The sequence below is a fragment of the Globicephala melas genome, chromosome 6, assembly GCF_963455315.2.
Source record: "Globicephala melas chromosome 6, mGloMel1.2, whole genome shotgun sequence".
NCBI classification, from domain to species: domain Eukaryota; kingdom Metazoa; phylum Chordata; class Mammalia; order Artiodactyla; family Delphinidae; genus Globicephala; species Globicephala melas.
Window position 1 is genome coordinate 113,573,050 of NC_083319.1, and position 27,973 is coordinate 113,601,022.

The window sequence follows — 27,973 nt, forward strand, 5'->3', positions numbered from 1 at the left end:
GAGGGGAGAGGCAGGAGACAGGAGGAGCCGTCTGGAGGAACTGGGACATCCAGGCCTGCGTCGGGTGGGGCGGCGGGAATGGCCTGGGGGTGTTGGGGTGGGAGGCGGGTGCGGATTAGAGAAACAAAGCTAAGATTACCGCTGGCTGAGGGCTGTCTGTGACGCCTCACATTCTGGCCTCCCCTGGGTGCTCCCTGCCATGCCGAGGTGCCGCCTCCCACCGCACAGTCAGTCGTTATCCTAAGTGTGTGTCTTCTGAGAGTGAGCTCTTAGTTACAGAAAACAACTCCTGCAGCATCACTGATTCCAAATCCTGACTCCCAACCAGTTTTTTTTTTTTCCCAACCTGTTTTAAGCTCCCCTTTCTCCAATCGGTTTCCGGCCACAAACCAATGAAAAATACAGAATGAAATGGCCTTGGAAGTTGAGAACTAGGACAAAGGTAATGTGGGTTAGAAATGAGAGCAGAGGTCAGATGCCTTCCATGCCTGGAGTTCACAGATGCTGCCCTGGGGAGCAGGCTCGTGGCCAGGGACACAGACAGCCCGTGGCCACGCTGGCCTGAACCCCAGCCCTGCGGCCCCAAGAGTCGTGTCCGTCTTGGTCTTTGAAGCAACACATTAACCTCCCAACGGCCGGATTGTTCCTTTGAAGGAGGAAGGGCTGAGCGATTCCTTCTTTCCGCCTCTTGGTCCTGCTGGGTTTCAGGACTCTCGGGGCTGCCGGGGACTCAGGGAGCAAAGAGTCGCCCCCAAGAGGCTCTTAGTGAGTCGAGGGAGACATGGAGGGATTAGTGAGGCTGCCCACCTTCGTGGAAAGAACCAGAACCTCACCAACCTCACCAGGGAGTGCAGAGGAGAGGTTGGGGGAAAACGGAACAGCGAGCTTTCAATTTTACCACCGAGCACCTTATGAGTAAAGGAATTTCTCCTAGAATAAAACCTTGCCATCTGCCATTTGTGTGACAGTGAACACGTTGTACGTAGAGAGAATCTTTTCCAAACTCCTCGTGACCAGCAGAGCCGACTTCCTCCTCATGGGCCTGAATGTCGCCAAGTGTGTTTTCTTTAGTTTCTCACCCTACAGATGTCTTCTTCATCTGGTACTCAAAAATATCAATACTCACATACAGTTTTACTTTTAAAAAAAAAAAAAAAAAAAAAAAAAGCAGCTTCCTTTCCAACCCCGGCCCAGCAGGATGGCTCCCGCAAAGAAGGGCAGTGAGGAGAAGCAGGGCCGGGCCGCCGTCACCACAGTGGCGACCAGAGAATACACCATCAACATTCACAAGTGCCTCCATGAGTGGGTTTCAAGAAGCCTCCCCCTCGGGCACCCAGAGAAATCTGGAAATCTGCCATGAAGGGAACTGGAACTCCACCAGATGTACGCATCGACCCCAGGCTCAGCACAGCTGCTGCGCCAAAGGAATAAGCAGTGTCCCGTGTTGCGTCCAAGTGCAGTTGTCCAGAAAACGTAACGTGGGTGAAGATTCACCAAACCAGCTCTGTACGGTGGTCGCCTATGGACCTGTCACCACTCTCAAGAGTCTACAGACAGTTCACGTGGACGAGGACTAACTGCTGAGGGTCCAATAAAGTTACAGAACCACCACCACAACAGAACAGCAGCCTCCAAATATGTTTGACATCAACCCAGCTCAGAGTTCTCTGAGTCGTGTGAGCATCTTGTTCATTCCACAACCTTGAGGACTAACGCTGAGCACAACCCGTGTCTGCCCTGCTCATCTCGGAGGGCAGATCAGAGCCGGTGTTTGAAGGAGAAGGGGACAGACTGGCGTCTTCCTTTGCGCGGAACCTCAGGCAGCAAACAGAGCAGCAAACAGGGCATCCACCTGCATGCCTCCTTGGGCTCCAAAGGGCTCCGGAGGCTGCGTGGGAAAGAACGAGGTTTCAGGAGAACTCCCCGTGCAAACCCTCTTCATCCATCAGACAAGCCTTTGAACAGGTCACAGCTCACGTCACTAACATCCCCCTGGCCCTCTGCAGCTGCCTCTAACCGTCTGCTTTTCTCCGTCTCTTCACCACGACTGGCAGCAGATTTTTGGACCCTGGGGTCACTAGTAATTGGAGGCAAGAACTTGAGGGCCTCTCTGGGAATGTTTTTAAACCTGCTGGGGCAGACGGGGATCCACTTGTGTGAGCTCCATAGCAGCCGTCCGACTGCACCCATGTCGAATTCCGTTTTCTCAGATAACAGATGGAGAGTCCCTGAACACCGGGCCCTCGGAGCTGTGCGTCGTCTCAGGAGTTGGGGTGACTCTACGCCCCGCCGCCGGTCCTCACTTTCCCACCCTTTCTGGGAAAGAAAAATGGACCCGAGACACAGTTGTGGTCAATGACACTTAGGGGAATGTCTGCTGGAAAGGAATTTCTCCAGAATAAAAATAAACAGAGCCTCACAAGACATATGGCCTCTGCCCCATCCCTCCTGCTCTGGACACTGGTGTGAGGACAGGGTATTTGGGGCTGAAGCTGCCTCACAACCATGGGAACTCCAGACACACACTCACATCCCTGAGCTCCTGAAACAGGCCTGGCTGCTAGCACATGGATGTCGCGCGCGCGCGCGCGCGCGTGTGTGTGTGTGTGTGTGTGTGTGTGTGTGTGTGTGCGCCTCACTATGTGTATACAGCAAAACTAAGGCATATTAATTATTAAGGCAAACATTTTAAACTCACAAAATGATGCCATTTGAATATTTATTTATTTATTTAGGCTGTGCCGGGTCTTAGTTGTGGCATGTGGGATCTTTAGTTGTGGCATGCAGACTTCTTAGCTGCAGCATGCAGACTTAGCTGCGGCATGTGGGATCCAGTTCCCCGACCAGGGATCAAACCTGGATCCCCTGCATTGGGAGCGTGGAGTCTTATCCACTGGGCCACCAGGGAAGCCCCTGATGCCATTCTTCGAGAAAGGAGAAATGAAAGCAAACCTGAGGCAGTGAGCTGAGCCCCACTAACCCGTGCTTGGAGGCAGAGGACCACTGGAGCTCCCCACATGGCACGACTGGGCGGCTCCTGGGCCTTCGTCTGCATCTCCCCGGGGTAAGGTTTGTGTCAGTCTGTGCAAGTTGGTCAAATGCCCAGCTATCCGTAGGGGTCACTCCACTTTTCACACGGTGGCGATAATAATAATTTGCAAACATGGGAGGAACAGGAACAGGGAAAGAGAAAGTCAGACAAAAATGATGCAGTGAACCCACACTTTTCCAGAAGAGACACTTCCAGCCCCCATCGGGGACACAGACCCAGAGCTAAAACCTACGGCTCCAGCCTCAAAGGAAACGGGGTTCCTCGCCGCGGGACTGTGGCCTGTGTAAACAGCAAGGCAACCTACTAGATGCACCCAAACTCCAGCACCCAAGGGAAGGGAGGGATGGAAAAATATTAACACTTAGGGAAAGGAGCTTTAGCCTGTGAGTGGTTTCCCCCCCACCCCAGAAAGGCACAGCCCTGTCTGCGAGAGAGATAAATCATCTACCCAGTAGATGGACTGGATGGAGGGGCGCCCAGGCCTGGAGAGGAGGTGGGAGTGAGGATGTGAGGGCGGTGAGGCCTCCCGACGCCCTGGGAAGGGGCCTGGAGCCGAGTCTGGTCTGGCAACTGGGAAGGACGAGGCTGTCTTGACCTGTCTTCTGAGCCTCAGTGGCATGCTGACTGCACAGAGCAGGACATCTTTAGGGACAAACAGCCCTAGAAGTTATACTGCCTGAGCCCCTCAAAGGCTAACAGGCTCCATCTCTGACATTCACAACGTTGACCCTGGCCTCCAGGAAGAGGACGCCATCGAGAGGCAGATGTTTCAGAACATTTCCAGCATCACGAGCCGCCTTCTCTCCTTCTTTCCGCTTCTTTCTAATTTTGGGACTTAGAGGACTAGCGAGAGTTTTCCGGAAAGTTCCCTTTTAAAGAATATTGTGTTCCTCGAGGTTGCTTTTTAAAAACCGCTGCAGTAGCTTATCTGTGACAAAGGCTGATGAAAGCTGAACACAGACATGAAATAATATAAGAAAGTGGTTGCCCAGAGCGGAACGAGGCTCAGACCAGAAATACGTTCCAACGAGAAAAAAATGGGACTGGCAACTCCGCACAATCTCAGGCTGCACCATCCCCCGCCTCATCCCCACCCCAAACCTTTTACCATGGAAACAAGGCAGGACATACCTAGACTGTGGCCTAGACACCCCGTGTGGGCTGTCGAGCTACTGACGAGCTTTGTGTAGCAGAGGCCCACGTGGTTCCCTCCACCCGCAGGACACAGATAACGTTCTCAGCTCGAAAGGAAACCAAACCCCAGGACTTATACCACTGTTTAACGTTGAACTTTAAAATACTAAATACCGTTTTTAGAAATAAATGAGCTGCTGTAGTTAGTTGGGCTTCCTAATGAAGATGTGAATTTAAATCCTAGGTACAATTTCCAAAAAGTTCCCAGAGCTCATGATTTTTCAAGGGTCGAATTGATACCTCAGGTAATCAGGATTTGAGATTTTGCCAACGACAGTGATATGACTGGTAAAAACATTTCACTTCTCATTTGTTGCTGATGACGAGAGCACACTAATATTTGATCATTAAAATTATGACTAAGCTGTACTCATCACGCTGGTCGTATTTTTCAACATGTCTCAACAACTTAAAAAATGAATTAGTTGGCACAAGAACAGACACATAGATCAGTGGAACAGGGCAGAGAGCCCTGATATAAACCCACGCACCTATGGTCAATTGATCTATGACAAAGGAGGCAAGGATATACAATGGAGAAAAGACAATTTCTTCAATAAGTGGTGCTGGGAAAACGGGACAGCTACATGTAAAAGAATGAAATTAGAACACTCCCTAACACCAAACATAAAAATAAACTCAAAATGGATTAAAGACCTAAATCTAAGACCAGAAACCATAAAACTCCTAGAAAAAAACACAGGCAGACACACTTTGACATACATCATAGCAATGCTTTTTTTGGATATGTTTCCTAAGGCAAAGGAAATTAAAGCAAAAATAAAGAAATGGGACCTAATTAAACTTAAAAGCTTTTGTACAGCAAAGGGAAGCATCAAGAAAATGAAAAGAGGACTTCCCTGGTGGCGCAGTGGTTAAGAATCCACCTGCCAAAGCAAGGGACATGGGTTCGAGCCCTGGTCTGGGAAGATCCCACATGCCGCGGAGCAACTAAGCCCACGCACCACAACGACTGAGCCTGCACTCTGGAGCCCGCGAGCCACAACTACTGAGCCCACGTGCCACAACTACTGAAGCCCATGCACCTAGAGCCCGTGCTCCGCAACAAGAGAAGCCACCGCAGTGAGAAGCCCACGCACTGCAACAAAGAGTAGCCCCCGCTCACTGCAACGAAGACCCAACGCAGCCAAAAATAAATAAATTTATTAAACAACACCAACAAAAAGAAAATGAAAAGACAGCCTACTGAATGGGAGAAAATATTTGGAAATGATATGACTGATAAGGGGTTAATGTACAAAATATATAAACAGCTCATACAACTCAACATCAAAAAGAAAAAAAAATCCCAGTTAACAAATGGGCAGAAGACCTGACTAGACATTTTTCCAAAGAAGACATACAGATAGCCAACAGGCACATGAAAAGATGCTCAACATCGCTAATCATCAGGCAAATGCAAATCAAAACCACAATGAGATATTACCTCACACCTGTCAGGATGGCTATTATCAAAAAGAAGACAAATAAATGTTGGCAAGAATGTGGAGAAAAGGGAACCCTCATACACTACTGGCAGGAAGGTAAATTGATGCAGCCACTACAGAAAACAGTATGTAGCTTTCTCATAAAACTAAAAATAGAGTCACCATATGATCCAGCAATTCCACTCCTGGATATATATATATATCTGGAAAAGACAAAAATTCTAATTTGAAAAGATAAACGCACCCCAGTGTTCATAGCAGCACTATTCACAATAGCCAAGACAAGGAAGCAACCTAAATGTCCATCAACAGATGAATGGATAAAGATGTGATACATATATACGATAGAATACTACTCAGCCATAAAAAAGAATGAGATAATGCCACTTGCGGCAACCTGGATGGACCCAGAGATTATCATACTAAGTGAAGTAAGTCAGACAGAGAAAGACAAGTATATGACAGCGCTTATATGTGGAATCGAAAAAATAAAACTAGTGAATATAACAGAAAAGAAGCGGACTCACAGACAAAGAGAACAAACCAGCGTTTATCTTGGGGAAAGGAAATGGGAGGGAAGAGGCAGGGGATTAAAAGGTACAAACTACTATGTATAAAATAAAACAAGCCACAGGGGTATACTGTACAGCACAGGAAATACAGCCAGTATTTTATAACTATACATGGAGTATAATCTTTTAAAATTGTGAATCACTATGTTGTAGTGAAACTTACATAATACTGTAAATCAGCTACACTTCAACTTAAAAAAACAGTATGGTACTGGCATGAGGATGAACATATCAAAGGAACAGAACTGAGACTCCAGAAAATAAACCCCTATGTGTATGGTCAATTGACTTTTGAGAAGGCTGCCAAGATCATTCAATGAAGAAAGAATATTCTCTTCAGCAGACGGCGCTGGTACAGCTAAATATTGACACATACAAGAGTAAAGTTTGACCCTTACCTCACACCACATACACAAAATAAAGCACAGTCGGTCAAAGACCTAAATATAAGAGCTAAAATTATAGAACCCTTAGAAACATGGTAGTAGATCCTCATAATTTTGGATCTGGCAATGGTTTCTTAGATATGACACCAAAAGCACGAGCAACAAAAGAGAAGAACAGATAAACTGGACTGCGTCAAAACTGAAAACTTCTGTGTATCAAAGGATGCTATCAAGAGAGTGAAGAGACAAGCCGAAAGATGAGAAAGACGTTTGCAATCACACATCTGATAAAGGCCCACTGCTCAGCTTACAGAACGGACACTGACAGTCCAACACCCCAATTAAGAGATGGGCAAAGGACTTGAAAGGACATTTCTCCAAAGAAGATGCACAAGTGTCCATCAACAGATGGATGGATAAACAAAATGCAGTATATTCATACAAGGAACTATTCAGCCATAAGAAGGAATGGAACACTGAATAATGAAATCCATGCTGCCACATGGATGAACCTTGCAAACACCAGGCTGAGTGAAAGAAGCCAGACACCAAAGGTTACACACTGTATGATCCCATTTACATGAAGCATTCAGAACAGGCAAATCTATAGAGACCGCAGGCAAATCAGTGGCTGCCTTGGGATGGGAAACGGGAGTCTGGAAGGAAGGTACTCTCTGAAAGGCACAGGGTTTCTCTTGGATGATGAAAATGTTCTCGAGAGTGACTATGGCGATGGTTGGACCTCCCTGTGACTACACTAAAAGCCACCGAATTGTATATTTTAAATGAGGAAAGTGTATATACAGTATGTGAATTATGTCTCAATAAAGCTGTTAACAAAAGAAAAAAATGAATTAGGCAAACAGTTAATAAAAGCTACCTAACTTTCGGCACTTATCCACTTAAAAGGAAAACATAAAAGAATCATGTACATTTATAGAGTTTCAGGAATAGGAATGAAAATACTTTGTATTTAAGAGCTGAATTAAGAATACCAAGAATCCATGTTTACATGAGGTCTGAAAAATTCTTTTGACCATAAATTTCTAGTTTATCTGATTCATGTGCACAATATCAACGTTCTCTTTGTAAGAGTGAGAAACACTTCCATAAGTTTTCCAAGCTATTCCACCCTGAAAATGGAGCCCCTAGTTTCGTGATCATGTTCTAGTTAGCACTTGTTCTGTGTGAAGTAGTTTAAGTGGAGAAAACAATGTGGGGTGAAGAATACACTATCAGATTATATAAAATAAACACATCATACATATTTCAATGTTTCTGATGAACCACGTTCTGCTTCGGTGTAACACCTTGATCTGCCCTGAGATAACCTCAGCTTGACATGGAATGGAATCATTCTAAGGGAAGAAAAGGGAAGAATTGCGCTTTGAGCTCACGTTTGCTCTTGGAACCATTAGTAAACGCCCTCTGCTTTTCTGAAGTTTTTGGCTATGTTCTCTGGCCTTAGATAACATTTCCAACAGACCCGGAACTTCTGAACAGGAGTGGATAAGTGACTGCCTTTCCACGTCAACTCAGTTGGCTCTGGACTAACCCCCAATGATACAGACTCCATTTCCTCTGCATACAATGACTCAAGCCTTCTTCAAATCATCTCTACATTTGTTTTTCAAGTTATTTACTACTTGGTGGAAGAGGGATTCTCCCAGGCCACAGACAAGGATGGGAGTTCTGGGTCGACTGTACTTTGCAGAGGTCTTTGTCACAGGAGGAGAAGTGGACAGGCCTTGGTGAATTTAGAAACATCTCCCTAATGATGTATCAGTTGGTTAGCAAAACAAAACGCTTTGAGGGCTCCAGCATTTCGTGAGAGCATGACAAGCAAGTAGGAAATGTCAGCCCTTAGCCAGCAGCGTGTGACAGGTCTTCTGTGGGTCTGTGAGCAGTGTTTCCTGCACAACTACAGATCTTAAGCTTGCACAAAAGAAGCAGCTGTCTACCAACACTTTGTAGCCTTCCATCAGCACTCTCCCCATTTCTGATATTCAGGGTGCTAAAGTTCATACGTGTACTTTTCAGGAACTCTGGGGTGACTTGAATGAAAACAAAAGCTCCCAATCTGTCAGTGATTTTCCATCAATTTTTTTTCTCACTACATTTTTAAGGTGGAGGAAGAAAAAAGGAACATAACCTAGGAAAAAGTCCCCCTTTTTTTTTTTTGGCAAGTTTTGAAAGTTGCTTATTTCAGAAGCTTTCTATATGTGTAGTCAAGGAACAAAAGAGTCACTGACCACATTCTCTTAATAATAATAATCAGAACAATGACAGGTAACATCAGTTGGGTACCCGCCCCGTGGCGCTGCTCTGTGCCAGCACATCATTGCCTGTGACCACAGTCCTGTGAAGCAGGCACTCATCCCTCCCTTTACTCAAGACGAACCGAGACTTGGGTCAGTGAGAGGCTTGCTCAACGTCACCTCGTTAGGCAGAGGTGGAGATTCTGTCTCTGTCTACATTGCTTTCTGAGGCTAGAAAGAGTCTCCCTTTAAAAACAAGGTCCAAAGTTGTAAACTGTCTTTTACTAACAAGTGGTGGATTGAATGGCTGCATTTTATTTTTGTTCCTTCCGTAGATCTGAGAGAGAGAAAGACAGAGAGGGAGAGAGAACAACTGTGATTTCACTGGAATATAAAGGGCAGGGAGCCGTCACTGACTTATGTGAGAAGACAGTGGAAACCAGGTGCCCACAGGAGGCGAAGCACACAAGAAGGAAGCTCACGTGAGCAGCTGAAGGCCTGGCCACTGGACCGCTGTGAGGGTGGGGCGGGATGGCTCTGAGTACAGGAGGACAGGCCAGCTCCACCTGCCCCTGGAGCCCCTTGGCCATGCCTCCTCCTCGTCTTTAAGGGTCAGGAGGCTTCTACTGTGGGGACAGAGAGCCAGCCAGAGTCAGACCCAGCGACGCTTGGCCCAGCAGAGAGAAGGGGCGAGAGAAGAGGCTGAAGACGAGTGTGGGAATTAAATGGGCACGTCCTCAGAGTGATGGAAGCCAGCCCTGTCTCCGTGCAGCTCCCAAATGCCGTCTGCCAAGCACGTCCCTGCCCCGTCCACCCTCAGCCAGGGAAGGAAACGGAATGCTTTTCTTTCTAGAGAAACTCATCAACCTACGAGGAAAGACCTGCAGAGGCTGACATTTTGGGTCCTTGCCAAGTCCTAGGTGATGCCTACCAGCTGGCAAACCCCCAGCAACAACAGAGTTTCCAGTCAACGTGTGGGTGCCAATCAGTATGAGACGTTAAAGAAAACCTCAGACATGAAATTTAGCCCAAGTAGATTAAAAAAAAAAAGGAACTTGAGGGAATAGAGAAAATGCAGAAAATGGGGGTGGGGGACTAAGTAACAACAATGACAGTCACCCCCCAAAAACCTCCAGTGATTAAGAGCTGCAAAGAGATAAAGGTCATTACAGCACACATGACAGGGTGAACTGACAGGATGCCACAGGAAATTTAGAGAACGAGAAGGAAGCCTTGGGAAATGAAAGTATGACAGCAGAAATGACAAATTCAGCAGGAAGCATGGAAGACAAAGGTGAAGAGATCTACAGAAAGTACAATGAAAACAGGCAAGAAAAGAAAATCAGAACCTCAGTTCTAATGTAGGAGTTGGAAATATCATGATAATACAAGTTTCAGAAAGGACAGAGAGAGTGGAAAGGAAATAAAAAAAATAATGAGAAAATTTCCATACTGTACACTCACGAGTTTTCCAACGGAAAGGGCAACTATCCTAGCTAAATATCCTGTACAATGTCTGAAAAATACTGCATATCACCAAGCAAATTTCAGAGCACCAGGGATGAAGATTCGACATACCTCCAGAATGAAAAAAATCATAGGTCACACACACACAAAGGGCCAGAAAGCAGGTTGGCATTGGACTCCTCTACGTTAGCACTAGAAACTAGAAGAATCTGAAGCAATTTCCTCAAAATTCTTAGGAAAACTCTATCATTCCAAACCAAGCCAAACTGTCATTTCAGTGTGAGGATAAAATAAAAAACATTTTTCAGACAAGTAGGGCTTAGAAACCATTGGTCCTTCACACTTTGTGAAAGCTACTGGAGGGTTTGCTTCTGGCAAATGAGAGGGGAAAACAAAAAAAGTGAGACACATGGCATTTAGGAGCCAGGGAACCAGGAAAGGAATGAGGTGAAGACACTTCCAGGATGACAGTGAAGGGGGGTTGAGGGGAACAGTTGTGTCCTGAGTGACAGAGCAGCTGGTCAAGAACGGAGGAGAGGATGCGGGGACTCTCCTGCATTTCAGACATGTTCACGTCAGGACAATGACATGAGAAACACAAGGTTTAATGCACCCCTATGTTCACTGCAGCACTATTCACAACAGCCAGGACATGGAAGCAACCTAAGTGTCCATCGACAGAGGAATGGATAAAGAAGATGTGGTACCTATATATACAATGGAATATTAGCCATAAAAAAGAATGAATAATGCCATTTGCAGCTATGTGGATGGACCTAGAGAGTATCATACTGAGTGAAGTCAGACAGAGAAAGACAAACACCATATGATACCACTTATATGTGGAATCTAAAATAGGACACACATGAACTTATTTACAAAACAGAAACAGATTCACAGACATAGAGATCAGACTTGTGGTTGCCAAGGAGAGGGGGAGGGAAGGATTGGGAGTGTGGGATTAGCAGATGCAAACTATTATATAGGATGGATAAACAACAAGGTCCTACTGTAGAGCACAGGGAACTATATTCAATATCCTGTGATAAATCATAATGAAAAGAATACGAAAAAGGAATATATATGTGTATAACTGAATCACTTTGCTGTACAGCAGAAAGGAGCACAACATTGTAAATCAACTAGACTTAAGGAAAAAAAGAAAAGAAATGCTTAAGAAGATGCTGACTAGCTGCCCTGATGGTCCCAGTGAGACCCGACAAGGATACAGACAGTTCATCATAAAAACAAACCCACGACCGAGACAGGAAAACAGAGTGAGTGAGCCAGAGGGTTATCTTCCAAATGCATCGATAATTCATATTGGGTCACTTATACTTGCACAAAATCTCTGAAATAGTTTCTTTGTGACTTAAGCAATTCTTTATTTTGAAATGTCCCATCAATGCAACATGCCCAGGTTACATAAGTAGCTGCAATTAAGACTTTCTGGAGGAAAAACGCCCAACACGTGTACTAAGTCTACATGCAGTATGACACTAACTGCTCTTATCGGAATAAATATCCACCCCGTCACCTGCCTTTGTCAGGCGTGGACTGTCCGGTGCACGGTGGAGACTCTTCTGTATGACTGTGTAGAGTGGTTTTTCATTCCTGTAAACTCCTCGATAATCCTGTTGCACCTTTAGACAGTGTTCTGAGTTCACGCTAATGTCAACACGAACCATAAATGAGCAGACTGCTTCCTAGCACAAGACATGCTCACACCACAAGAAACCATCAACAAAACGAAACGGCAACCCACCAAATCAGAGAAAATGTTTGCAGATGATATGACCAATAAAGGGTTAATATCCAAAATATACAAAGAGCTCACACGACTCAACAGTGAAAAAGCAAACAACCCGATTAAAAATGGGCACAGAGGACCCGAAGAGACATTTTTCCAAGGACGACATACAGAGGGACGACAGGCACATGAAAAGATGCTCAACGTCGCTAATTATCAGACAAGTGCAAATCAAAACCACAATGAGGTATCGCCTCACACCTGTCAGGATGGTCATCATCAAAATAACAAATAACAAGCGTCGGCGAGGATGTGTAGAAAAGGGAGCCCTCGTGCACTGTTGGCGGGAATGTAAACCAGCACAGCCTCAATGGAAAACAATATGGAGGGTCCTCAAAACTCAAAAGCAGAACTGCCATATGGTCCAGTGATTACACTGCTGGGTACTTATCTTCAGGAAATGAAATCACTATTTTGAAGAGATATCTCCACCCCCATGTTTGTTGCAGCATTATTTATAGTAGCCAAGACATGGACGCAACCTAAGTGTCCACTGACAGATGAACGGACACAGAAATAAACATGTTCCCTCTCTCTCCCTCTCCCTCCTCCCACACCTTCCACACACACACAGGAATACTATTCAGCCATAAAAAGAAGGCAACCCTGCTATTTTCGACAACATGGATGGACCTTGACCGCATTATGCTACATGACAGACCGAGAAAGACAAATACTGTACGATCTCATTTTTATGTGGAATCTTAAAAAAAAAAAAAAAAGAAAAGCCCCAAAACAAAAAACTGAACTCATACACAGAGAGGGGATGGTGTGGTAAGTGACATGGGTGGAGGGCCTCAAAAGGTACAAACTTCCAGTTATAAGATAACTTAAGTCCTGGGATGTAATGCACCGCATGGTGACTACAGATAGCAACACTGTGTTGTATATTTCAAAGCTGCTAAGAGAATAGATTTTTCATGTTCTCATCACAAGGAAAAAAGCTTGTACCTCTGTGAGGTGATGGGTATTAAACAGACATAGTGTGGTGACCATTTCACAATATACACATGTATCAGAAACACGCTGCACACCTTAAATCAATATGGTGTTATATGTCAATAAAAAAGACCCAAAAAGTTGATGTTTATAAATTTCATGTGAAAACAGATCGTGGAGGAAATTTGACACCAGGGGGAAAATGACTCACAGATCTGGAAATAAATCCAGAAAAAATGACAGATCGCTCATAACCAAGTGGGATGCAGTCAGCTAGAGGGACTTGGTTATTTTCTCTTATCACCCTAAATTAGTTTGTTCTAGACTCCGTGGAGGGTACACTGCAGACTGATAAGGACTTGGGAGGAAGAGAGGAATTCAAAACTTTAATTTATCCGTTTATAGATACTCACCGTGTCAGGGCAACTTCTAGTCACTTTTCAGAGGTCAAACTCTTAAGAAATCAGCTATCCAAACCCCCGACACAGACCTGGCCTTGCAGGACCGCCTCCCCAAACACTCCCAATTGGGAGCTATCTTTGATGCCTCCTGTCTGCCTGGACCCCGCGTAGCCCCTTCATTCCACTCCAATCCAGGTCTATATGTTTGGGGCCTGAGCTGGGTCCAGGAGTAAGTCTGCATCATCGCCTGCCTGCATCCATCCCTGCAAGATGGTCAGGTATGAGAAGACAGCAGAGGAGGTGCAGCCTGAGATTCAGAGCAAAGGTAGGACCAGCCAGGTGGGCCCCAGGCTCTAGAATCTGTTTCCATGGTGGCTTCCCTTGTCCTGACTGAAAGGACCCAGAACAGAGACAGCATTGAAGAGATGAACCTTCCTCATTCCATTCCAATTGTTGTTGGAATTCCAGTTTACTGAGATTGCTTCCTACCGGCACCAAGAGTGCGAAACAGAACTTTGTTGTATAAAAGCAGCCTTTGGCCCTTTGTTATGTGCAAAATAACGACATGTGCATTTCCCTGCAGGTGATACCACGGTGAACACGGGGGCAGAGGTCCTCAGCAGACATCAAATTCTCAAGTAATGGACACTCAGGGGACATCTGACTGCTTTTAGAAACCTCCCTCTGCCATTTCTTGGTCAAAATTAAAAATTCTTTATTATCTTTCTCTCCACTAAGGCAGCTGTTCAGTATCAGACTGTTAAGAGTAATGACAAGACCAAACATAATTCTGCTATTTTAAGATAGAATAATTAGAACACACATGAAGTGAAACTCCTGCTGTTATCCTAGAAGGTCCCATCGTGAAACCCTCTCCTCTGTGAGAATGCTTTGTGACAGAATAAAAATAAACGTGAACATTTCACATCTGATTTAGAGGACGCCCTTTGAAGAAAACAACTGCTACGAAGGAGAGGCGGATACCAGACAGGAAACACGATCACCCAGAGCGAGGCTTCACCCCCGTGACCAAAACGACTTGCAAGTCCAAGCTACAAACTCCATCTTAGAAACTACAGAAGACATTCTTACTTTGCAATGCACTGTACTCAGGCCATATTTCATAGCTTTTTTTTTCTTCCCTACAAACAGTACTACATATAATGATACATCCCTGAGACCAGACGGCACAGGAACTATTTTCCAACAAAGAAAGAAACAAGGACGAGAAAATATTTGTGGTCTTTCCAGAAACCTTTCGAAACCTTCCCACTTAATGGCAATTGCTAGGAAAGCAGAAAGTTTGAAATGATAGCCGAGCCGTATAATTACCCATATTTGACCGATGTATAAACTCCTCTGAGAAAAAGAAGACCAGAGAGCTGGACCTACGCTCCTTGTGGTCCCTGACGTGCATAGTGAAGTAAAAATATTTGGATAGTATGTCAGTGATTCCACGGTTTTACTAGCTTTGTATCAGGAGGCTCACAGCTGGAGCCCCTCAAAGGCCGCCTACAGAGGATACACCCGCCACTCCATGGACATAAAAATCCAGATCCGCGGGACACTGTGAAACAGAGCCAGGCACAGAGCAAGCACGCCCCAGGGTTTCTGAGTTGAGCTGGGGCAGAGAAGTGAGCTCTAGCAAACAGTGCGAACGGAGACAGCGACCCCAACTAAAGGTTCTTATTTACTAAGGCATTTCCCCGGAACTTCAGGAAAACCCCTGACAATCGCTGTGTATCCTCCTAACAGCCTTGACAGAAGGAGGTGCCCATACTTTCCCGGTGGGAACCTCTGCATCCAGGAGTCAGAAGACATGAACTTCGTACAGCAAAGCTGGAGGTTCTGATTGCAATTAATTTATAGTTTCCTTTTGAATAATGGAGCAAATTTGTGTGTGAATTTATGCGTGATTATCCAGCCAATGTGCTTCATGAAAATCTACATATTTTATCCAATTTGTTTAATATGTACCTTATTCTCAAAACCAAATGAAAGAACATCTAATTCCTTTTGAGTCATGGAGCAAATCTGTGTCTCAATTTATGCGTGATTATCCAGCCAACATGCTTCATGGAAATCTATGTTATCCAATTCGTTGAATATGTACCTTATCCTTAAAACCAAATGAAAGAATATCTAGTTCCCCGCCACATATGGAAAAGGTTTTCAAAAACCAACACTGATTCCAGTGCTCTCCACAAGGTTTGTGTAATCATAACTTTAGTCGAGTAAGGAAACAGTCATTCTTAGGTTTGTTGAGAAAAGGAACAGCCTGCTTTTACACATGTAAGAGGAACCAACTCAGATAAAGCTCCCTGGGACTAATGTTTTCACCATTAGGTGATAGCTTCATTTGAATGAAAGACTTACACATTCACAGAGGAAAAGAAATCAATGGTAAAAAAAAAAAAAAAAATGGGCAAGCTATGTACTTCAGCGTGCGGCAGACAAATAAATTCTCTCGTAGTGAAAGCTGCAGACACAAACCAAAACCCAATATATATGGATTACAGACTCATGAGCCTTAGCTCAACTGTTCTCAAACGACTGTTTTCAAATATCAAAATCCGGGAAAGAGGCTTGTTCAGTAAAAACCCAGCTCAAGGTCCTCCTTGGATAGAAGAGGTTAGTAACTACAGAACGGATCACAGTGCTACAGTGGAAACGAAGTGAGCAGGGACGAACCACGAAGTACGAACCATACCAGAAAGGGCTCCTTCCACTTCTAACTACACAGGCCCTGGGTTGCTCTTTGTGAAACACCAGCAGGTGATCCCAAGGGCGCTGTGACGTCCTTGCCCTCCCACACGCCTCCTCTGATGCAAACCCGGCCCTCGACTCTCCTCGCGGCCTTCCTTCTCCTCTTGCCCCCAGACCCCTCTTCTATGGGATTATCTGTGGGATTCTTTGTTTCTACCCAACATCCCACCTCCTCGGTGTCATCGGAAACGCTTCTGCGTTGACTGGAAGCTGGATTTCCTTGAGGACGTTACTAACCTCATCGTGGTCTCCTCTGAGCAAGGAGAGTCCTGCATGGTCCCGGATCCCCAGTGCACTCCTAGCACAGCTCCGCCATCACCCCTGGGCAGCTGCCTCTCCTTCCGTCTCTGTGCTCCTGCGTCGCACTCCCTCTCCCCTGCCTGTCACCAACGACCTTGGCCACGTCCTTACTTTGCTGATGGCTTCACTACTTCATAGCAAGTGGTTTCCTGCCGCCCCTTTTGGCCATCGTCCACATAAATGCCCCTTCTAAAGTGTCCACTTCATCGCTCCCTGACCACTTCCTCCACTCCTGTGACCTTGACCTCTACTACCACTGGCCACTCAGACAGACACCACTGGAATTCCTCTACCGCATGGAAGTTCCTTCTTTCTTAAGGGTTTGAACGTTCAGAGTCTTCTCTGTGGTCACGACTTCTGTTCCCTTTTCCTGTTTTCCCATTCTCACCCTCTGAGTCATTTTCATTCTTGGTGTAACTTCCATTTTCTTGAGTTCGATCTCTTTTTCCTTTAAGCCCTGATCCGCCTTAACCTGCTTCCCTTTCTGACCCCACAAGGACACAGCTGGTGGTGCTGGCGTGTGGGGATGCATTGCGCCTACCACCTTCAGAGGGCTGATGATGGCTGAAACCAAGTCCTGAGACCACAGTCACTGAATCCAACGTGGATCAGGCTCTAACTTCAAACGGGTTCTCACTATTTCTACAAAACACACAGCACCGGTCCTGGAATTCCTTATCCTTTCTCATTGCTGTCTTCAGCCTTTTTCTCTCTTCATCTCCCACTAACCACAACTCCGTTCCCGCTTTCGGCAGGTATTTTACTGATAATATTGTTATTTGACGTGGAACTTCAATTTTCCTTCTCGTATCTTTTCTCCCTCACTGTTGCTTCTGAGGGGAAAGTCTCATCCTACTTTCTGTGCAAGGCCTTGTAGGGATTATCTGCTAAACACTGGTCTTTAAAATATTTGGCTTATTTTTGGCCTTAAAATGAAAAGTTATCTTACTCCTGTTACTTTTGTTTTTTAATTAGTTTTTATTACTCCTGTTACTTTTATCCCAACACCTGAGATGCGCAACTGGAGAAAGGGGTTGGGTTTGGGGGAGCAGAGCCAGTGTATGAGGGGCAGCACCACTCTAGAATATGGGGCGTTTTCTGGGGAGGGTCTTCCAGGATGGGTTGTCAAAGCCCAGATGGAATCCCAAAGCCCCTGACATCTAGGAGGAGAGGGGGGCTCCGGGCGGGGGGGGGGGGAGCGGGGAGGGGCAAGAGCTCGCAGGGCCAGAACCTTCTGCGTCCAGCTGTGCTCAGTATGGTGGTCGCTGGCCTGAGGCTGAATGGAGAAGGACGGATGGGAGAGACAGGGTGCCAAGGGCTTATTGCTTTTAAAATAACACTTTGTAGCCATAAAAGAACGCTCACTGTTGAAAATTCAGTTGGAAAATCAAGTCAACGGGAAAACACAGTCTGCTCAATAGTGCACCACGCAGAGAGCTGTAACGTTTGGTGCATTTCCTTCTAATACATAACACACATTTTATTTTATTATTTTTGGCCGTGTGGCTTGTGGGATCTTAGTGCCCCGACCAGGGAATGAACCCGAGCCCACGGCAGTGCAAGCACCGAGTGTTCTAACCACTGGACCACCAGGGAATTCCCACATAATACACATTATTAGTTGGTTGAAATAGTTTATTTTTTTCCGTAAAATTAGTCTTCAGCTCCACATATCATTTTGCTTCCAGGATTTTTTGCTTAACGCTCTGTTGCTAATATTTGGACAGCAGACTTACAGCACGATCTCTGGGCATGTAGTTCATACGTGGCTCCCCCTTTAAAAAATAAAAGGTCTCTACCCAGCAGGGACTACATTTTTCAACTTACTCTGTAATCACCAAAGGGGTCCTCATATGCGCGTAGGCCAGATGAGATGGACACACTGAAGAGAGATTGCATCATCATCGACTCTTTCAGGAAAGCACCCAATATTTGAGATGACTATCTGGTACTTCCTCTGGATGGTTGAGAACTACTTCAAAACTATGTAGATTATCTGTAAGTATTTTCAATTGTATTTTAGACACCAGATAAGGCTACCGGCCATAAAAAGGACTCAAGCTTCTTCAGGAAATGTAATTAAAACTTTACACTCACCAAGCGACTAGCACAGCAGAGCACTCATATCCTAACATCCAAGAATGTGACTCTGTGTCAGAGCCAATATTGAGGTGAAAAAACCATGAGGAAGGAAGGATACATCGAGATGTTATTCCTTCCTGAAAAGCTTTAAGCTTCAGGAAGTTCCTTGATTGGACTTTGCATTCCTGGGAGGGGCTGCCTCAAAGCGATTCAACATCAACACTGTTCCTGCAAAGCCATCATCATAGTATATCACGAGGAGTCCACACCCGCACGGCCAGGGGCTTCAGCATTAGGACCACGTCCCTAAACACATGGATGAGTGTGTGCCTGTGATTTTATAATAACAAATTGAAGAAACTTCTTGCTGCCCTATTTTTTTGTCCTAATATTACTTTGAAAACCCTTCTGGTTCTATACTTTGCACTTCCACTGTCACTAAATTGCTTCGTTATTTGACTAGACTCAGCAGACAAGGAAAATCATTCAACCAGAAATGGAAGCTGGTGCCTATTCGGTTTTCGGAATCAGAAGCAGAGCGGCTTATCTTCCAAACATCAAACTGGGAAGAGAAGGCATTTTGGATTGCGCGGAAGCTAATCTAGGGACTGGTCATTCTACACGTCTGCGTGACGCTGACAGACGTGCAGAATTGTGTGTGTTCCTGCCAGTGTGATCTGAGCAGTACTTGGTCATGAATTACTCAAAGGTAACACCGCTGTCTTCTTCCTCTTTGTGCCTTGGGTGCCAGCATCGCCCAACACTGCACACTCATCAGGAGGCAGGGAATGACACGTGAGCTAGATTCTCAGGACATTTCTGTACATTTTAGGAACTCCTGGGGCTTCCCTGGTGGTCCAGTGGCTAAGACTCCATGCTCCCAACGCAGTGGGCCCGGGTTCTATCCCCGGTCCGGGGACTAGATCCCGCATGCCACAACTAAAAGACCCCGCATGCTGCAACTAAAGATCCCGCGAGCTGCAACGAAGACCCGGCGCAGCCAAATAATAAATAACTTTTTTTTTTTTTACTTTAAAAGAATGACCTCTTCACAACTGCTGGGAGAGGTCATCTCTTTGACCTTTGGTTCTTATTTTGACCTTAATTGTTTTGCTTATCGTCTCTTTGTTTTGTGTGTGTGTTTAGACCTAGCAGGTAAGCCTCTACCTTGGATAGAACCTAAGAGACCATTGGTATTCGAATGTCAAACAGTCACAGAGTGAGACCTTGAACCCCAACCAGCAGAGGTTCAAAGACGGAAAACATCCAACTTTCCCAGTTGCATTGACCGAGCCACACCCGGGCTTGGGCCGCGTCCAACATCAACAGGACGTGCGGAGCAGCCCAGAAGCCCTCGGCCCGTCATCCAGCGTCTGCATCGGACGGGGTGCTGACATGTCAAGCCCACATACCTTGAACAGCAGTTTGCTTGTCCTCCAGCCAGTGGGGGGTGGACAGGAGAGTGACGGGTCCCTCGTTTTCCCAAACGTCTCATTTGTGTCTACAACATTTTAAAGTCAGACTTTCATAAAAGGAGAACACGGGAGAAATGAGAAAGGAGTTGAAAAGGCTCCCAAATTAAGTACCCTGGACATCCTTTTCTAATGTGATTCTAGCCAATGGGATTCTTATTTCATCCTTCATCCTCATTCAGCTTATAGGATAAGGGTGTCAGCTGGGAGGTACTGTCAAGTGGGAAACGTCTGGGATGCGTGGGGTTGGAAAGTAGAAATCCCACAGTACATGTGGGTCAAAGTTAAGCACAATGAACGGGTTGCTCTAAACGTGGGAGGCCTTTCTCTTCCTCTTTATGGGTCTGTTCTTGCTTCATTCATTCAGATCTTTCGAGTGTTCACTGTTTGTCAGGCCGCAGGACCCGGCGAAAGAGCAGTGAAGAGACAGTCAAGGTCTTTCGCTCTAACAGTGGGGGAAAGCAACGCCCAAAGCAACATTCAAGTAAATAAGCCACTGTGAGAAATAATTCCGTGTTGTGCAGACAGCAGAGGGTGTGGTTTACGGGGCACGGCTGGGGGCCGCTCTGGACTGGGGGCCCCGGGGGACGCGGCAAGTGGGAAGACCAGCCGCCCTCAGCAGCGGGCAGGACATGCCGGGGAGCGAACAGTCCAGGCAAGGGAACCCCTGTGCCCCTCTTAGTGTCCAGGAGCGCGGAGGGGACCACAGGGATGTCCCAGAGACAGCAAGCCTGGCCCAGCTGAGCCCCTGATGCGAGAGCGGTGCAGGCCGCCCCCTCCTCTCCTGTCTCTCTCCAGCACCCTCCCCCTTCTCCTCCTACTCTCACAGGGCTCTCGGCCGCTCATCGTCACGCACATGTCAGGGCAGAACTGCACGAGGTGACACGTAAAACCCGACACCTAAGCAGCGGTGAGTTTACAGGACCTGCCCCTGTCCTCGAGACAAGCATTGCTGGAATAACCAGCTCTCTCAGGGTGGGAGCAAGAGAAAGGAGGAAGAGAGATGCAAAGGTCTGAGACGTGGCCGCTTGGAGAAGCCTGATTCAGCCTGCAGTCACTGCACCATTTTCAGGTGGGAACTCCTGACACCATGTTCTCTTTAGCGGCCGAGGGAAGAGAGAGCAGGGAGGACAGGAACAAAGGGAGAGGCACCTCGTTGGGCTGGTGATGGAGCAGGTGACCACGCTGCGAGCGCTTCAGGATCATTCTCCCACCCCAGGGCCTGGGCTTTGAGGGCTGGGCCATGTGCCTGGCACCGTTTCAGCCGCTGAGCTGTCCTGGGTCCAGTGCAGGGACTTACCCACGGCCTCCCCTCTAGCCAGCCCCTCCTGGGTGCCTCATCTTGCTTCTTCCAGAAGACGGAGGACGAATATCAAAGAAGAAAGAAATGGGGTTTGAAAACAGCATATGGGTCTTTCCATGCTGCTTGGCCTAACTGGAGAGACGAGCTTAGTGGGAGAACAGGACCTGTAAGGCACCTGCTCAATCTGGCTCCAAAGTCTCCCTCCAGGGTTTAATCCTGGAGACCCTGCACACCCATGTCCTCCGGGGACTATGTTTTGGCAAGAAAAAAAGATTCTTGGGACTTGATTTCCTATTAACAAACAGAGTCGTGTATTTATGTTGAATCTTCGGGCATCATTTGCAGCAGCAGACTTACTTGCTGTGCCCTGAACAAGGACAATAACATAAAAACAGCTCACAAAAGCCAGGCGTATGTCCCTTCCTGCCTCTTTTTCTCTGATAAGAGCTATGATGTCAGCAGCACGGGGCTTCTCTTCTTTGCACTGCGGTGGACGGTGCTAAGTGTCCGACACCGAGTCACACCAACAACTCTCACGGGTGAATTCCTTCCTGGGGGGAGTCTCAGTGCTCCTCTGGCCCACGGTGCGTTGTGTCTGGCACCTGGAACTCACTGAATGGCCCACATCCAATCGTGTTTAACTCACACCCGAGGGGTGGTGTCTGAGCCAAAGACACTGAGAGATGCAGAAACGGGAGTGGACGTGGATCCCACGACCATGGGCCAGGAGCACAGATACAGCTGGAGGCTGGAAGGGCGGCAAGACCCCTGGTGAGGATTTCTGTGGGAGGACCTTGCTGCAGAAGGGAACTCAGGACGTTTCTACCATTTTGTTTCAGTCTGATTTTTTTCCCCTTTCCATAATAAATAGTGAGCTATTTGAGAGAAAAGAGTGCAAAGAGATTTTCCTTCTGACAATGATAATTTTTCAGGAATCTGACAAATCAAACACCCTTTTCAGGTTCATCTATTAAGAGGACATATTTAAATTCCTATTATTTGTCCCCTCCTAATTGTTTCCTGTTTGCTTACAAATGGTTCAGATGAATGAAATGCCATAAAACTCCCCCAAATATAAGCCTCTCCTTTTTTTATGAAGAGTAGTAAAGTCACGGGCCGATGAAAAAAGATTCAAGTGCACCAGTTTCCCCACTGCCAACCACAAGACTCAAAATTTCCTTCTTTCCCAATGTATGAAGGGAAGTAGACATGAACAGGAATTTTACTTGGCAGTGACATGAATCATCAATTCCTTGGATGTCATTCTACGTGATTTGCAGATGTCATTCGATGGCATTCCTACCAATGGATACAACTCCTGAAACAATGAGCAAACATTTTCTGAAAAGACCATGATAACAGAGAAAGGGTGGAAGACCTCGTACCAAACCATGACGCTGGTTACCTCAGGTACTTCTGTTTTGTTTGAATTGTCACCTCGAGCACGCACTTACTTTGTAATTAAAACAAAATCCAAAAAAGGATTGCAATTCATAAGAACATTTTAAAATTGATATATATATTTGAAAGTGTCAATCACATATTATTTCCTACCTCGTAACTGGCAGGTAATTATACAATATGAAAATCATGAAGTGATGCTCTAAGGATCTATTTAAACACAAAAAGATTTGAAAAAAAGGAAAGCAGCAGGAAAACCTGCTACTAGCAATGTTATTTCTAAGCTACCAGGTTTCCCTAAATTTCCGCATGAAGGGAATTTAAACACTGAAATCCACTTTCCCTGTATCTTACCTTATACTGAAAACCTGACTAAGAAGCAGATCATGACGCCACTCTTCAAACCTGTAGCTCCACAGCCTCTTAATAACCACCCAAGTGTTCTGTCTGCCTTTTACAGACAGCGCCCCACCCTCCCAGAGACACTAACCGCACCTAAGTCCAGCTCAAAGCTGAAGAGCTGTTCAAACTCCTGAGATAAGGAGGGCTGCAAAGGCATGTTAACAGCCCCTCCCTTTTGCTCTCCTGTGATTTGTACTCACTTTCTGAGCTATTAGGGCAGACGCACTTCACTGAGAGCCCAGCCGGGGCCCAGTCAGTGGACACCCCGCCCGTTCTCCCTCAGGAAGGCAGGTCCCTTATTTCATTAAAAGCACTGCATATACATATTCAAGATGCAAAGATAAAGGCAGTCAGCAGAGGCGGTTCATTGAGTGGGTTGGAGCTACAAGAGTATAAATCTCTTTTAAGGCTGCCACTTCTGAGCTCCTGCGACCTGCCCGGCATCTCAGCCCGCCTGGAGTCTAGGTATGGAACATTCGCTACCGTACACAAACCTAGCAGCCCTGCTGCCTACAAAATGCGGGGTAGTAAAAGAGAGATTTCTGAAACTGCAACACAAGATTGTCAAGGAGTTTACTTTTATAAAATTGCCCGCCCATTTGTTAACTTAAGCCATCTGTCTGGATGATTTGTTACTTGATTAGTCTAATAATGCTCATCAAATCGCCTAACAATAAAGTGATGTACGGATATAAGACATTATTCTCATTTGAATACCGACCTATTCTCACCAATGAGCTGATGGAACGGAGAATAAAGCAGGCTGTTCAGTAGCAGGGAAGCAAAGAGTAACTCCTATCCTGAAGCCATCCTTCCTGCCCCAAATCACAAAGCTCAGACATCACGGGGAGAACGCAGGGCGCTTTCCCAGATCCTGGAGAATTCATTCTCAAGGAAACGTGGCCACGTAGACTGGGTACACATTTGATGTGACGCTGACGTTTCCACCGACCTCCATCAGGGCAGTGACTCGAGGTCTGTTCTGTTAACTGATTCCTCCTCTCTGACGCTGTGACAGCTCCGATCATCACCACCCTCCCCGGTGGTGCCAATGGAAACAGCGCACGCAAGGTTTATCATCCTAACAAGATAATGGAAACCAAGTACGAAGGTGGTATCCGCGGAAACATGCCTTCCGTGGGTCCCAAAGCCCAGTGGGTCGGGCTGGGAAGGGCGCTCTGCACTCATTCCTTCCCCAGGGTCTGCACCTGCAATCTCCATCCTCAGCTTTCAGGCTTCCCGTGCTTATCTGTATCGGATTTGCTTACTGATTCTTAAATGCGAAACATTTGGAAATGCTTTTAATAAACAGCTCAACGTACTCCCTTCCCATTTCCTCTGGGGAGGGCTACACCCTTGCATACGTCGGAAGGCTGCACCAGGCACAGATACTTTCACAGCTGAAACCATTTACAGTTTTTAGCAAAAGGCAGATTTGACCAAGCTTCTCATTTACCTTCTTTACTTTGGGGTATCATTTATATTTTTCAAGGACCCCACTTGGTAGCAAGGTCACACCAGCCCGGGACAACTCGCCTGCAGGAGGGGCCACTTGCCCCGTGGTGGAGCCCAGGCAAAACGGTTTCCCTGGCAACAGAGGCAATTCAGCGCAAGTACCACAGTGTGATCAAGTCGTACGGGAGTACTCACAGTTTCGGTTTGGCAAGCAGAGGGGGGGGCTCCTTTGTGGGTGACAGCAGGACGGCTGCGCTGGGAAGAGCTTTGCTGCCATCAGCTCTGCCGTTCATCAGTCCATTCACTCCGTGGCCCGGGTGGACGCCGTTGGTTTCCCTCTCCGCGGCGGAATTGAACTGAAGGGCCGTCGGGCTCAGCCCGAACACGGGGCCGGTCACGTGCTGGATCTCAGCTGGTTTCTGTGAAGCCAACTCGAAAGAGCCGGTGTCCCAGATTGGAGGGGGCAGAGGGGAGGGCTGGAAGCGGCCACTGCTGGCCTCTCCGGCTGAGTCGTAGCTGCAGGTGTCCATGTTGGCTGAGGGAGGGGACAGGGGGAAGACACCGTGATATGCTTAGGATCCACAGATCCTTCCCACCGTCACAGACAGCCTGGGAGCCCAGGGTCCTGTTAGCTGTTGATGGGGCAAGGCCGAGGGGGGGCCTGGGTCTCCCAGGCTTGATTTCACTGCACCTGTTTCATTTCCTGAATGGCCCACCAGCTGGGAGACCAGCTACCAATTCATTAACAAATTTCAAACAAGAGCTAAAGATAGAACTTGGTTAAAACACACACACACAACACAAACAGCATCAAAAAAACAAATGACAACACAAACAGTATCAACTAATGATGCTTTGTCTTCTTGCATTTCAGCCCATGGATCCAACGGAACATCCTACCTGAGCTTTGCTGACGTTAGTGTAGGCTACAAAGGTTTTCGGTGCTGGGCAACGGGTATTCACTCATTCACTCATTCATTCATCCATCATAAAGCCAAGTGAAGCTCTGAGTCTAAGGGAAATGTCTTACAATCTCACGGACAATTTTTTCCGGTTCACATGACTGACACCAGCTGTAACTTGATACAAAAGAAAGTTTTGCTTGTTCCTGTCAATGGCCTGAACGCATCTTAAGAGTATCTTTGTATTCCTTGCCTTGCGCAGAGTCCAGCAGAGCTCCAAAAAATGCCTACTGAGGTGAACATATAGCTCAAAAATAGCTCTTACGTTTGGTCTAGAGCAGATTTATCCCCGAGGAAAATGGGAAATACTGCATGTTAATTTCTGCCACGCGGACGAGGAGCCCGGAGTTTTGGCCACGTGGTTAGAGCACTGCACTCTTGCTGTGGCCATTTGCTGGGACTGTCTTCAACTCAAAATCAAAATACTGGGATCCTCCCTGGAGCTCTGATCGTGACCCTGGAGTTTCCTGTTAACACTTAGAGCCCTCATTCCTATCCACTGGTGTCCCATTAAGGTGAACTTTACGTTTCTTAATGAAGATGAAAAAGCACTAATTCCCCACTACAGCCCTAAACTGGTTTTTTCTGTGTCTCTGCCGCCACCTAGCACGAGTTCTCCCTGTTCTAGAGAAATCTAGGTACCGCTTGGCTGTGTCTTCACTGCCTCCTAACCATGGTGCCCCGTACTGGGCTTGGCCAAAGAGGTATTTTTAAAACCACTGTAAAATAAACAACAGAAATAAGGCCGTAAAGACCAGGTAAAGCTAATTAATAATAGAAAACAGTTAACTAAAAGTCAAAGAAATAAAGGAAAAGAACTGTTTCAGGTTGCTTTCCCTAGCACTAAGTTTCTGAGTTTAAAAAACTGCCCAGATATTTCTGAATGTTGGTTTTAATAATAAAATACATTCCTTTAGTTTTTCATAGGCGTCCAGTCTCAGTGAAATCTGGTTTCTAAGATCTTTACAGCTTCTCTAGGTTTATCTAGTGGGTTAAACAGTGACTGGTTTGCGCCAGTATCTCTAGACCCCGTGGACACTGGTGTGAGCAGAGTTCTGGGCCAGCAGGAGGCCCTTGGGCAGCCATCGCATTGTTTCCAAGACCAAGATCCCAAGACTGAAGGAAGAGCCCCACGTGTGTTTCGCTGCTACATCATCATCACCTTTGTGTTTTCATCTCCGCTTCCCCTCCCCCTCTCCCACCCCAGCCTTTTGTTTCGGTGATGAAACCCTGGTTGTGAGGATGACCCCCGGGGCAAAGCATTCCTGGAGGCTGAGCAGTCCTCCCGGTGGGTCCTTTCTGCCGTGGGGACCCGTCAACCCTTCGCTCCTCACATACCTGAGGTGACCACCAGCTGAGCAGTGCTGGTCGCTGACCCGTAATCATTGCTCGCCGAGCACGTGAAGATCCCGGCGTCCTCAGGGAACGTCTCTGCTATAACGAGGGTGCAGATCTCCTCTGGAAGGAAGAGAGCAGAGTAACTCATCAGAGGGTAACCACAAAGTTGGTCCAAAGAAGCCAGACCCTCTGCCTTTCTAAAACAAGCAAATTCAGTAACAATTATTATAGGGTCACTTTACGAAGTCGTCACAAGAGAATCTCCTGACATTTAATTGAGCTGTTCAACCCAGTGGCAAAAGCTTTGGAGTGGGACTCATCCTTTGTGATTTTTCATCAGCCTTGGTTTCCTCACCTATAAAACAGGGATAACCTATACCTCACGAGTGTATCTGTGTAGAGGACACAAGAAGTTTGCAAAGTGTGTGCCTCTGTGCTAGGCATGTGGAAGATGCCAGCTCCTGCCTAGTTTGGTTGATGGTCATGGAAGGCCTTTCAACTACAATGGAGCTGCTCAACTGAAAAGCCACTGGTGGGGAAAATCAAGCTTCTCTGAAAAGCTGACAATGGGAAAAAAAGAACATAACATGGAAATGTTTGACGGCAGACGATTATTCTGGAAACTACTGTTACACAGTGCGGCCATGTTCTGTAGCAATGCAAAGCCCGGACTCTGGAACCAGCTGCCGGGGCCTGAATGAGGGCGCTGCCCCATGGGGCTTTTGTGACTTTGGTCCACCTCCCCGAACTTCAGAGCCCTTACCTAGAAGATGGAGATAATAAGAGAACCTACCTTTTAGGATTTGTATGAATCATGACTCATAAATCAACCGTCACAGGGTTACTGTGAGGGGGGATGATGGTAACCATGACAACAGCTGACAGTTACGTAAGCCCTTCTCAGGCACTAGGTAACACTACCAGCACTGAATATAGATGCATTTAGATTTAACCCTCATGTCAAC

General features: G+C 46.5%; 1 protein-coding gene across 3 annotated transcripts in view; it reads right to left on the reverse strand.

Annotated features, from left to right (window-relative positions):
• PALLD (palladin, cytoskeletal associated protein) overlaps positions 1–27,973 on the reverse strand; it is a 389,315-nt gene that overhangs the window by 171,000 nt on the left and 190,342 nt on the right. For all 3 annotated transcript variants that reach the window (XM_070045831.1, XM_060301374.2, XM_060301375.2), the window contains exons 8-9: positions 27,009–27,128; positions 24,904–25,243 (exon numbers count right to left, since the gene is read on the reverse strand). In XM_070045831.1, the coding sequence (XP_069901932.1) occupies positions 24,904–25,243; positions 27,009–27,128 (460 nt within the window). The remainder of the gene's footprint in view (positions 1–24,903; positions 25,244–27,008; positions 27,129–27,973) is intronic.